We start from the raw sequence: 14,063 nt of genomic DNA, 5'->3' as shown, positions 1-14,063 counted from the left end.
AGATGACTGAGGATAATTCCAGCTAAACATCGGGGCAAAGAATTTACTCTTCAATCTACAACAACACTGTTAAGCGCTGTTCAGTGTAAACACAAGACTTCTAAATTTTTAAACATACTTGGCTGGGCGTGGGAATCAGGGAGAACAAATGAATGTTGACTGGAACAGGGCCTTGAACTCTTCTGTGTTCATTTCTCTTTGGTTATATTGAAAGAATCTCCCATTGGGACAAAAGTGTTGGCAGCAACTAGAGATAGGGGACAATTAATGTCCCCAGAAATGCCTCTCTCCATATTCCAGTCCTGATCAAGATTCTGTAAAAGTTGGGCAAAAACATATCCCCAGCCATCCATTGTTGAAATAACAGCTGGAAGCTCCCAGGTTGTTACCTTCTATGTCCAATGGGCCAGAGAATGGGAACGTGTGACTTCCTTGTCCAGGGCTTCTGTTGACAAGCTCTCATTAGTTGAATCACACTCATTGGTCTTCAAAAGGCGTTTAAAGACCATTACTGTCTCCAGCTCATGAAATACATGAGGGAAGGCATTTCAGAGAGTGGGTACTGTCACTTTTGTATTGCCACCAAGTGACAACATGACAAATATATACTTGTTGTTGATGTTCAGTGTATATATATATATATATATATATATTTCTGATTTCATACACATCTGAGAAAGGCTGAGTATAAAAATAGCACACCTGGGTAACCTATTTAGTTTGCCGCTCGGTTCATTTCACATACACACCAGGGGGCCTTGAGGCTTCCTTTCAATCTTTTTTATAGCAGTGCATTCAGTTATCAGTGTGTGAAGGATAGGATTCTATTGGGTTGAGAGTGGGGGCAAGGAAGGAGGGGTAAAGAGAAACCCTGAAAAAGAAGGTTGCTGTTAAACTATGGAAGGAACCAGGAAAAATGCTTTGCTCTAGATGAGAAGAATTGGATCGGTTTTTCAAAGCTTCCCTCTGCAAAAAGCCTTTTCAGTTCCACCAGATGGCATGCACTCATCAAATCAGGCTGCACTGTGATCATATATACTTGCTCCAAGAAACAGCTGTCAAAAAGGATAAAGCTGTACATACTAAGCTTTAGGACCTAAAATAATTTGTCACAAGAGATTCTATTATGCTACACTTGATTTCTGTAATCCTTTTAACATCTCACAGAAAGGTAGCACATCCTCAAAAATGAAGGGATTTAGGGTGGGGGTTTCATCGTCTAGTATCCAAATGGCTCTTAATGGGATTGCTCCTTCTAACTAATGAAAGCAGGCTACGCCTAATGACTCTGTAAGGGAGATGCTGCCTGGTAAGAAATCACAGTGATGATAACAACCCCAATTAGAGTTGTTGGGGGTTTTTTTGAGGGGAAGGTATTAAGTATGAAGCAGGCCAAAAAGAGAGAAAGAGAATAATTTAGGAAATAAGAAGCGTTAATGACATGGAACTGTAGGGTCAGGGAAGATAAGTGTGCTTAAGCATGAAACTCAGTATTGTACTATTACAATCATTCCATTAGTGCAAGCATTTCTCCTTACTAGACGGGATAATCTCCTTTCACCTCCTCTGGTATACTGTTCTGGGGTTCTCCTGGACACACTCACACCCCAGGCCAATTTGGGGTAGGGGTGCACAGGGGGGAAAGAAAACTACTGTTGCACTAGCAAGGCTCATTGCAGTAGCTCTCACTAGTGCTTTTGTTGTTTAGTCGTTTAGTCGTACCTGACTCTTCGTGGCCCCATGGACCAGAGCATGCCAGGCACTCCTGTCTTCCACTACCTCCTGCAGTTTGGTCAAACTCATGCTGGTAGCTTCGAGAACACTGTCCAACCATCTCATCCTCTGTCGTCCCCTTCTCCTTGTGCCCTCCATCTTTCCCAACATCAGGGTCTTTTCCAGGGAGTCTTCTCTTCTCATGAGGTGGCCAAAGTATTGGAGCCTCAGCTTCAGGATCTGTCCTTCCAGTGAGCACTCTGGCTGATTTCCTTAAGAATGGATGGGTTTGATCATCTTGCAGTCCATGGGACTCTCAAGAGTCTCCTCTAGCACCATACTTCAAAAGCATCAATTCTTCGGCGATCAGCCTTCTTTATGGTCCAGCTCTCACTTCCATACATCACTACTGGGAAAACCATAGCTTTAACTATACGGACCTTTGCTGGCAAGGTGATGTCTCTGCTTTTTAAGATGCTGTCTAGCGCTAGTACAACAGTTTCATTGAATCTGGCCCTAATGCAGCAGTCTTGGACCTCAGCCTTCACAAACCTGGTTCCTTTCAGATGTTTTGGACTAGAACTCTGGGCTAGGGCTGATGGGAGCTGTAGTCCAAAAGCATTTGGAAGTAACCAGGTTGTGAAGGCTGCTATGCCCACTTCCCTGGGAGAAAGCACCACTGAACTTAGTGGGACTTAGTTCTTAGTAAACATGTGGAGGACTGCAGTGCTAAGATGCTTCACTAAAAGCCTAAGTTAGGTAATGTGGGTCAAGCAACCACTTCCCTAGGGATTGCTGCAGTTGCCTCTTGAGCTCACCTCACCTCTGTGCCTTAATTATAATACTGAACTGAGATAAACGCACAGTCGGTTCCATTAGGAATCAGTTTTCCTTATCCACAGCTGCCTTGGAATGCAGCCTCACCTGTGGCCAATTGATCTGTCCTGAGTTCTCTGCTTCTAGCCTAGTTAGGAACCCTTACAATGAAGCAGGAAGATACTGCTGACAGTCTGGTCTACTAGGGCAGGTAGGACAAAGTTATATTCTGTTACTCTTTGTCCCTCCCTGAAACTGTAATCTGCCTGATTGGTTGGCCTGTTTGGTCTTTTGCACAGTTTCTCTAGGCCCAGCACAAACTTGAAACATGGGAGTGGGTGGGCCTGAAAGTTCAACACGCATATGACTTAGAGTGCTTCTGAATTGTTAGGAGGAATTCAAGCACAAACCAGAAATTTAGGTTTGCCCAGTTAAAGTATATTAAAGCAACCAGTCACCCAACACAACAAATCCAGTTGCTTTTTTAAGGTGCACACATGGCAGCTAGGACCATAACGAGGAGATGAACTGACACATGTGGGGTGAATGAATGTTTAATGGTAAGGTGTATAAGCACCCCACAAGCAAATCAGGATGAATGGTCATTGTATAACTGCTGTGTAAACCAATCAGAAGATGCTCAATAAAGACTAGACATAGTCTAACTACCACATAAGCTTTGTGCAAGCAAATCAGGACGAATGCTCAATGAACAGGTTTTTTCGAGGAACCCTTAAATGTGCATGCTAACTCATGGGACAACAGTGATGGGGCTGGGAAGAAATGGATGCCATCATGGTGGGGGTGGAGACATATTCTGGAAGTCCTTGACAACATGCTTTGCCCCTCTTCATGCAAATGATGCACAAAGGGGGCATGTGTTTGTCCTTATGAAACCTGAAGCAGTGATTTCACTGAAATGGCACCAATGTGTAAAAATGCAACATTGTATTCCATGCGAAAAGCGCAACTATTGCACAGATGTTCAAGATTGCTGTCAAGGATCAGACTAGTAGACTATTGTGAGTTGGAGAAACCCAAATTAGAAATTGTATCAGCGCCAATCCATTCAAATTAACCTTGGTAAACAAATACAGTAGTACCTTGGGTTACATACGCTTCAGGTTACATACGCTTCAGGTTACAGACTCCACTAACCCAGAAATAGTACCTTGGGTGAAGAACTTTGCTTCAGGATGAGAACAGAAATCGTGCTCCGGTGGTGCAGCAGCAGCAGCAGGCCCCATTAGCTAAAGTGGTGCTTCAGGTTAAGAACAGTTTCAGGTTAAGAACAGACCTCCAGAACGAATTAAGTACTTAACCCAAGGTACCACTGTACTGCCTAGCCCAAACCAGTGATGCTATGAGGGACTTAGGAGTCAAAATCAGGCCACAGGCTTATAATGTTAATCTAATATACAAAACTGGAAGTAATGTATATGAAAGGGACGATGTTCAATAACTGCCTGACACAGCAAAGGCAATCTAGATTTCCTTGGATTCACAGTCATCCCAACTAGCAATTCAGCACCACAACAACCATGCTGGTAGGCTGGCCATCATTTTATCTTCTCCACCATGTCTGGACCACACAGCCTGGCATTTCATACAGGGATAGCCCCAGGGATGAGAAGGCTGTAGGCAAAGTGGCATCTAGATTCTCCTCAGTCGGCCGGCCCTATCAGACCTGCTTGGTGGCTGCAGCACTCTGGTCAATGCTGGAAGCAGGATCAAGTGCCTGAGTCTTTCTGCATTTTAACTTCCCACAATGCTCCAGAGTGATACTGCATCAGGGAGATTGTAGGAAATTAATATGTCAGTGAAATCCAACCATCCAGCACTGCAAAGAGCGTCAAGTTATTTTTTTAAAAAAATTATGTGGGGCTCCGGGCAAGTGGCAGCAGTAGGCCCTGCTGGAGCACTGGGGTCCTAGCAGTTTCCCAGTGCTGGGTACCCAGCAAGTATTGATACCCACCCTGAATTCATAAGTCCTGGCTCTCTCCCCACTCCCCACTTGCTATGTATCTATGTATTATAAGATCTCTATCCAATCAATCAATCAATCATTAGATAGAAAGTCAATAATATATACCTTGTGTGCAGATCCCTCTAAAGTCCAGTAGTTTAACCTATGCATGTTTCACTAGACATATATGTCATTTGAAACACAGAAGCTCTCACGGAGTAAGCAAATGGGCCAAACAAATAATCTCAGGATTTATCTTGGCTTTCGTTGAGCTAGCAGAGGGGGGAGCATTTGGATAGGTTTCTATTCTGCAGTTAAGAATCTCCTGGCAGCATCTATGAGAAGCACAGAGAACAGCAGCCAAGGAAAGAACAGTGGAAACATACTTAAATCCCATGTAATAAAATGCAGATGTATGAGAAGGATCTTGAGCAGTCGTTACTTTATAGTTCATATTTACTCCAAGTCACTGCTTAGGAATGGCTACCCCTGGAAAGGATGCCTTCCTCTTATGTTTTGCTGTCCTTATTAATGGATCTGGACTGTTCACACATGGATCTAAGATTCACCAGAATGCTGGAGTGCTAGAAGTCAAGGTTTCGCATTTGGGCAAATACTGTACTGTATTTGTCTTTTTCTTGGCAGGCCAAAGCAGAACTTGAGCCACCTGGTGCTACAGCTCACATACTCAATGACGGGTGTGCAGTGGACCTCACCAAGTTCTGCACTTTTTCAGTGGGGTGTTAATATAGATTTTGTTTGAGGTGGTTGTGGAAGAACCTAATCAAGACTTGAACTTGATCATGATGGTCAGTCTTGGGAATGAAAAATCGTCTCTCATTAGTTTTTTCATCTTCTCCAAGGTCTCAAAGTCCGCTATTTTACCCAAAGCGTATCAGTTTCCTTGTGAAACCTTACCATTTCACTGGAGACAATTTACAGCAGACAAGTTTCTTCTAACTACGATATAAACATATCTGGCATAGGAGATGTGGTGAAATGAAGAAGGAACAGGCTTAGAGTTCATTTGCTTTGCAGATTGAAACCCTTGTCTCCAATGTATGTTTTTCCATCAGTATTAAGATGGGATAATCACCATTTCTTCTTTTTTGTTGGCAATAGCAATGAGTACACTCATAGAAGTTACGATTTTTATCTTTATTTCCTTCCATGTTGATTTATATTAAAATCAGTATAGTGGAACACAACCTTGCTTTTCTTTCTTGATCTCTGTGGCTTCTGTTACCATTGACTATGATATCCTCCTGGCTCCATGGAATGGAAATTGTGGCCCTTGTGTTACAGTAGTTCTGTTCCTATCTAAGGGACCATGTCCAGAGAGTAGCACTAGGGGAGTGCTTTTTGGGCCCCAGGCAGTTACTACCCCCAATTCTGTTTAGTATCTGCATGAAGGTGCTGAGAATTGTCATCAGGAGTTTGAAGCAAGGTGCCGCTCTATTTCATCACAACTTCTGGATCAGGAGAGGCAGGGTGCAATGTTGGGATGGATGAGGGGAAATTGGCAGGGCTTGACTCCTGGTAAGATGGGTGGGTGAGGGGGTCCCATGTTCAAGAAGTTGGTCAGTTGTGTTCCCTGAACATGGTTGCAATTGCCCTGAAGGAGCAGATATGCAGTTTGGTAGTGGTTTTGGATTCTTCTCTGTCACTGGAGGCCCAGGTAGCCTCAGTGGCTAGAATTGCATTTTAGCAACCAGCCATTGACCTGCAATCCATCGCATGTAACAAAAATGTCCAAAATGTTCATAAACATGCCTGTTGCAGCTGAACTAGAGCTCAATGCTTCATCAGATTCTGGGTAAATATAGACAACCATTTAGTAACCAATTGGTGTCCCTGAGAAGCAACCATCTAGAAAGGTTATTAAGAAAATTCTTCTTTGAAAGAAAAGGATGCCAGAATTTATTGCCCCTGACAAAGTTATTAAACCAAATATTGTTTTAATTATGAGCACTTCAGTGCTGCTATTCTACCCTGGGTTCCCCCCCCAAAAAAACGTATATTGTGCATACTTACTTGAAAGAGGGTTTTTTTTAGCCCTGTGGGGCACATTAGTCCAGCTGAAATGCCCAGAAAATCAGCCACAGTGTTTCTGTATCTTTTATGCAATTCATGGACTTAATACAGTTTATTTGGAGAGTTGGACATTGAACCCCTAATAATAATAAAAGGTCACAGTGTAGTTGCAACTAATACAAGATTCTGAATGAAATAATTTTGATACCATGGTTCTAAAATCAAAGAATCTGCTTTCAAAATGCAGGCTAATTAAAACAAGACAAATGTCCAGAAAACAATGATGTGTGAATTGTGCAACAGTACATACAAAATGAAGATGGTGCTGACAGAAATGAACCCACATTTTACAAGGCATATTGTGTGTGGCGGGGGGGGGGGGGGAGAACAGCTTGCTTAGGCTAAATGTTGTCACATATGCATTTGGAAATTGTGAAGAGTGTACTGTGTGACTTTATTTCCATGATGATAAACTTCCCAAGCCACGTTGCTGGACACTCATGGAGAAGTGATTCAGTGCCCCTTGAATTAAAACAGAGATCTGAATATGGATTTTCTGATTCTCAATAAACTTCTGCAGAAAGGGTCAAGTTGCTAGGCTTTAGGGAGTTGAACATCATAGAAATAAAGTCACAAGATAGTCTTCACATTTTCCAAATGCAAACTTTTTTTTGGTGAAAGCATGTTTTTCTTCGCGTTCAAGCCTTTTCATGGAGGGCAGACAGTCATCACCATCCTCTCTTCTGCTCAAATCCTGGTGATTCTTATCTCATGAGTTCCACAATGGAAAATAACAACCTTGACATGAATAGACAAACAAAAACCAGTTTGTCTTTGGTGTCCCCTTACACTTCATCTCCTTCCTTTTATGCAGATGTTTCTTGTATTCAGGGTGTTTTGTTTTCTTATATATGGTGTGGAGAAGGTGGCTAGAGAAAAGTTGTTCTCGCTCTTTCATAGTTCTAGATCTGGAAGCTGAATGCTGGAAAAGTCAGGAACCACAATCCTTGTCTTTGTGGGTAGTATGAAGCAATCTCTTTCCCATCCATGTTCATCCTTGGGAATTGATATTTAGGCAACACGTTTTCTGTTTTACCTCAGTTAATGTGAAGCAGCTCTGGTGCAGCAATGTTCAGATGTGTTGGCCTACAGAGACACAGAGATGCAATCTATAATAAGTTGAGCCTGAGCTGTAAACAACTCGTGAAATACTTCAGTTATCACATAAAGTAGAATTGTTGGGAGCGCAAGCCTTATGCTTGATTTTGAGGCTCATTAAAAGTTTTTGGTCTCATTAAAGTACATATTTCAATCTCATTAAAAAGTTAACGTTTGGGGCTGGCAGCTGTGATGAGGCAGATGGCACCATAAAAAGAAAAAAGAAAAGAGAAGGCTATACCTCAGATTCTGAAGAACGTGGTTAAAGAGCTACTTTGAATCACGCCAAGCTGGCTCCACATCACTCAAGCAGGAAGTCTTTAGCTTCAATGCAGTGGCTGAATTGAAAGACTTAGGAATTGGGAGAGCTCCGGAAGAGAAGCACTGCTCTCGCCCAACTATCTATGCATTCTTCTGATTCTTTCTGGCTTTCTGAACAGTAGTTCCTTTTTCTTTTCTTCAGTGAACATTTTCTCTGGTTGTTTGCTGTGTCCCAAATGCTTTGCTGTGGAGATCCGATTTGTTCAGTCCCTCCTAATGTTTCCATTTGCTTTTCCAAACTGATTTCTGTCAGTGTTTATATAGGCATGTTCGTTTCCCCCCTCCAATTTCTCTCATTTTAAGAAATTTCCCCCGATTTCTTGTATTTGATTTTTTTAGATCAGTGGCAAGTGGTGTCTGCCACTGTCCTCAGATATCAGTGTCCTCTAAGCCCCTCCAACCAGAATGGCCAATGATGAGAGTTGTAATCTAAGAACATCTTCTTAGAGGTTCAACACTCCTGTTTAGATTTTAAACACATGGAGAAGACCTTAGTTTTAAATTTCTGTGCAGAATATAGTTGTGTTAGGCATATAATAAGTAATAATATTTTAGCTCCTGTATTTAATATTTTAGCTTCCAAGGAAGGAAACCTACAAATAATTTTGTAACACTAAGAAGTCATGGTGAACAACATGATAGTAAACTGGTTGATTTCTCCTTTGTGACAACATAAAGTCTTGCATACTCCAACCTTACAGTGTCTTAATTTCCCCTGCTTCTTTTATTTAGTGCCAACAACATGCCAAAGCAGGTAGAAGTGCGAATGCATGAAAGCCACCTGAGTCCAGTGGAGGTTCGGAAGAAGAACATATGTGTGCGGCTCTGCCTTTCGCTCAGAAAAAATCTGCTCCTTTCACTTACTGTATTTGGTAAGTAGAATTCTCTGGTTCATGAAGGTAATTCTTTTTTGCAGCTGGATTGTTTCCTCTTATAATCCTATACAGTGGTACCTCGGGTTACAGACGCTTCAGGTTACAAACACTTCAGGTTACAGACTCCGCTAACCCGGAAGTAGTATCTCAGATTAAGAACTTTGCCCCAGGATGAGAACAGAAATCGTGTGGCAGCAGCGGGAGGCCCCATTAGCTAAAGTGGTACCTCAGGTTAAGAACGGACCTGTGGAATGAATTAAGTTCGTAACCAGAGGTACCACTCTACCTCCCTTTCTGTTATCATTACAGTGGTGCAGCCAGCGGCAGAGCAAGGCAATCGAGCGTCTGGGGCCGCACGTGTATCCTGCTCCCAGGGGCATGGCCAGCTACCTGTGGGGTGGGGTGAGCCGGGGCCTCTGGAGTCTGCCTGCCTCCTCCCACTCAGCCGCCCTACAGCTGAGGGGGAGGCAGTGGGTGGACCGTTTGAGCAGCGTTGGAGCCTGCGCATGCCCAAGCCACCGTGTCTCTCCCGGGGGAGATGCATGGCTTGGGCACACTGCAGGCCCCACGGTGAGTGCCACCTGGCATTTTGTCACCCCCTCAGTGGTGACACCCAGGGCACACCGCCTCCACCGCACCCCCTTCCTCTGCCCCTGGGGGCAGCTAGTTAATTTTGGACCCTGGATGTTATGGTCTTTCAGGGTGGGAGCTTTAGATGGCTATGTGTATAACTTCAGTTGTGAAGCACACCATTAGCATTTTTCTTTTCCTCTTTGCTCCCACACCTCTGGTCCATGCTTGTAGCAGACGTAGAAGCAGTTACGTTAGAGCCAAAAATAATTGGGGGGAGGGAGCAAAAAAAAAAAGTTGGCAAGCCTGGTAAAAAAGAAAGAAAGAAATACTCTGAGTGTGTGCAGTTTCAGTTTTTTAATTCACATAAATCTTAGCACCATTGCGACTAATGAAATAAAATGAGGTATACTGTACTTCTGATGCATTTATTTGGGAATAAACATCATTTTGTGGTAGAAAATCAGGACTATTCCAGTCATAAGGCAGAATAAGACAATTTTCTCCAGTGGTGGGTTTCCCTGGGATGCTTACTTCCCACATTATTACCCGCAACACAAGACAAGGCTCTCCTTCACCACTGTCAATTCCATATTCTCCTTCCTGCCTCACATCACTTTGCGAAAGGACACAGAATAGGTCCTTCTTCAGAACTGAGGCATTCTGGGTGAGATTTTGCACTGCTGCCACAGTTTGGTAGATTTTCTTAAAAATATATTAAAAAAACACAAATTCAGAGGTTACAAAGCTACCTGCTGCAGAAAACTAGGGTGACATTAGCAGGCTTTTGCCCAGAAGGCCAGACTCTGAAGAAGGATCCCCACTGAAAGTGCTGTTGTGGTAGCAGGACCTGTTGAGTTGCTAGCTCAACAACTTAGTCGAATCCAGACCATGGTTTCTAAGTGCCTCATGGACATGGCTGGAAGGGATGTTTGGTGGAGAGAGAACGAACACTATCGAAACTGAGTGTATATGGGGTATGAAAGAAGGATGTCAATCTTTACCTCCGTTAGTAAGAGATGGAGAGGAGATTCAGATTATTGCTGGGAGGGTAGCCTGCCACAAGCAAGAGGTTTGGTTACCATCTATTGCATTCAAGTCAATTATGATGGACCTCTGTGGGATGCTTTTTTTTTTTTGAATGGCAATCTCCCCTACACCCCATTTTATCACTGTGTTAGGTATTATTCTCTCTGCTGTTCAGTTTTAAGCTGTTAAATTAGGGTAGTTTATTTGTATTATTTATGCAAAGACTGATTTATTTATTTATTACAATTACTTATTATTAGTTCCTGAATCATTGTTTTCTAATTATTTCTGTTTAAAAAATTGTTATATTTGTTCATCTGATATCTTGTGAGCCTCATTGGGAACAATTTTGTGGGAAATACTGAGGTGGAATTCAGCATCAGCCCAAGCATGTTTACTTGCCCAGTGGAGTGATCTGCCCTCTCCTCCCTCTGCTTGTTGATCACAGCATTCTCCTAACCCTCCTGAGGAGATTTGGGGTGGGCACAGGGGGACTCGTGGTGCTGGCTTTTGCTAGCCCAACAACTTAGTTGAATTTGGCCCATTGATTAGAAATGTAAATCCCTGTCCTTGTTTCAGAGAAATCCTATAGTGGAACAGGCCATGCTGGGCATCAAAATTCAAATATTTTTTTCTGTTCTCTAGGAAATTCAATTTAGTTCATTTCACCAGGGCTGAAGATGGAGGCGAGGGAGAGATCTCTCTCCTGCCAGGAGAAAGGAGGAAGAAAAGAAATTTATCCCTGGTCTTTCCTCCCCTTACAAGCTGCTGATACTTTTTAGCTCGCTCTTTTGCTGTGCACTAGGGACTAGGCCAGTGATACAGTGATCTAGTTTTCTCAATTGCCTTCTGGGTATCGCAGCTTCCAAATATGGAGCAGTTTGACATTTTAGTGTGGTTCACTGGCTTCATGCCCAGGCTTACTAGATTGTTTTTTCTTTTTTCTTTTAATGTTACAGTACAGTGAGCCTAACAGCCAAATGCATAGCCTTCACAGAGCCTGCCTTTATTCACTTCAGCTTGAATGGACAGCTGTGCTGTTAGAAGAGAAGGCTGTGTAGATAGCCTGAACTAAATATATTCCTGTCCTGAAAGATTTTGAAATGGTGTATTTATTTTGACATCAGCTCTTGGCTCAGATTGATAGTTGTGAGATATCTGTGAGCCTTTCCCAGCAGGATCCCACAACAATTATTTTTGGTTAGACTAAAGCTGCACCCTGGGAAATCTACACACCACTCTAATGGTCGATAGCCCTGTTGCAGAGGCTGCTGCATTCTGAGCCTGTGAAGGAGGGGTATAGAAATCACAGGCACAAAATTCAGTTTTTCAGAAATTGTCTGAGGGTGCGCTGCTCTGATTCGCCAGAAACGTCTTAGTCATGCTGGCCACATGACCCGGAAGCTGTACACTGGCTCCCTCAGCCAATAAAGCGAGATGAGTGCCACAACCCCAGAGTTGGCCATGACTGGACCTAATGGTCAGGGGTCCCTTTACCATCTACTCTGGCTGACAGTGGCTCTCCACCATTCCCAGCCCTACCTGGAAATGGTAGGGATTGAACTTGGGACAATGATCTTCCATTGAGCTACAATTCTTTCTCCAACTCAATGTTCTGGTCACTGCTAGACTCTGGGGCCATGGCACCCCCACTCATCTCCTCTTCATTTCAGTGTCCTGTAAGCAACAACACAGGAGGCTGTGAATGAGCCAGGCCATTGGCCCATCTAGCACAATATTGTTTACACTGACAGGCAACAGCTCTTCAAGATGTCAGGTGGAGTCTCTCCCAGTTCCTGTCTGGAGACAGCAGGGACTTTTTGAATGCAAAGATACCCTGCCACTGAGCTAAGGCTCTTCCCATCTGGTATTTTCTCATTCTCTCCCATTGGAACCATGGCCTAGGAATGGGTATTGCCTTTATTTATGACCGTCATTTCCCTACTGCTGTGTAAAATCCCTAGAAAATGTACATTTTCTGTAAGTCCTCCGTGTATATAGTTCCTGGGTCAAGGGGAAGTAATTGAAGAGGGAGCTTCCTGTAGAGGTAAGTGAAAGCAGGAAGCCCACTTATGTCCTGGCCACTGAGGAGTAAGTGGGTCTCCCTGGCTGGAAAAGAAAAAGCTGTTCATGTGACCTTTCATCTCAGATAGCTCCCTTTTTCCTCAGCTCATATAAATAGGCTCTGCTGGTTGCTGTACAACCTTCTGGTTTAGCCACATTGGAATGCTTGCCATTATGGTTGGACAGAATAATATAAATAGCTATTAGGAGGAAGATGGAATTGGTAATTTTAGGAGGACACTGAAGGCTGAACACCTACCCAGTCATGCAGTGCAATCCTATATGTACACCCAGAAATAAGCTCCACTGTGTTCAGTTTTCCAGCTGTGTATAGGATTGCTTTATCCTCAAGTACCTGGAGGTGATTTCTCTGAGGTGGTCAGAAGTGACTAGTTTCACTCCTTGGGACTGTTAGGATGGAAGGCAGGGAGACCAATAGTAAGTGGAGCCAGAGCCAACAAAAGGCAGTCAACTGATTGTAATTTTATCCCCATCCTCCTCACTGCTGATTTCTGGAGGAGGAAGCAGGGTTAGCCAAAGTTGTGTGCCCTCTAGATGTTTTGGACTACACAACATCAGCCTCAGCCAAAGTGGCCATTGGATAGGGATAGTGAGAGTCCACAACATTCAGGGTCAGCTGGGATATATTGTTGGTGAGCGGACCTGAGTGAAGCCTGCCTCCCTCAGGTCCACTCGCCAAGCCATGCTCTCTTGAGGCCACTGCGGATTAGCGCATTTGAATCACTGGGTTTGATGGGGACCCATGAGCCTTTGCAGCAGCCAAGGGGGACGTGCTGCACACAAAATGGAGCGTTATGTCCAGGCAGCAAGGGAGGGAAGGCTGCAACCGCCGCTCACTGAGGAGGATCGGTAAGCGGCCATTATTGGCACAGCTAGCTCTGGTTCAAAACTGTGTTTTGACAGGATTATTCTATTATGTGGTGAATTGAAACTCAATTACTCAAATCCTTTCTTCTGTGCCCTCCCTTTCTTATCCAGGTGTCATCATGGGCGCATTGTGTGGGGCACTTCTTCGCATGGCAGCACCTATTAATCCTGATGTCATCATGTTGATAGCCTTCCCAGGAGATATACTGATGCGGATGCTAAAAATGTTGATTCTTCCTTTAATCATCTCAAGCTTAATCACAGGTGAGATCTGTTCTAAACAATTAGAAGGTTAATCTTTTGTGAGAGATTAAGACCTATAGAGTCATGTTCACAGCTTTATACACTCTAATAACAGTGTGTGTGTGTTCTTCATATTAATGTACCAGCATTAGCCTTGAAAATTGTCTCCAAAACACCGCTAAGTAACTCCTTGTGCAAGTGGAACAACTTCTGCTTGTGCAGCAGGACTTTCTCCTTCTCCTCACTCTGTGCACTCGCTAAATCTGTTCTGAAGTTCCTCCCAACTCTCCAGAGTTGGAAAAAACTCCAAAGTCCACAATTGTGTACTACCTTTATTAAGATCAATTGAAAGGATTGCAAATTTTGGCAAGATTTTGAGTTTGCCA

At 43.4% G+C, this 14,063-nt stretch overlaps 1 protein-coding gene across 3 annotated transcripts in view; it reads left to right on the top strand.

Moving 5' to 3' along the window:
- SLC1A2 (solute carrier family 1 member 2) overlaps nt 1–14,063 on the top strand; it is an 89,576-nt gene that overhangs the window by 43,220 nt on the left and 32,293 nt on the right. For all 3 annotated transcript variants that reach the window (XM_083602256.1, XM_083602255.1, XM_083602257.1), the window contains exons 3-4: nt 8,741–8,880; nt 13,546–13,698. In XM_083602256.1, coding sequence (XP_083458382.1) covers nt 8,741–8,880; nt 13,546–13,698 — 293 coding nt within the window. The remainder of the gene's footprint in view (nt 1–8,740; nt 8,881–13,545; nt 13,699–14,063) is intronic.

This window comes from Podarcis filfolensis, assembly GCF_964270895.1.
Source record: "Podarcis filfolensis genome assembly, chromosome: 1".
NCBI lineage: Eukaryota > Metazoa > Chordata > Lepidosauria > Squamata > Lacertidae > Podarcis > Podarcis filfolensis.
This window is presented reverse-complemented; position numbering and strand designations above follow the sequence as displayed.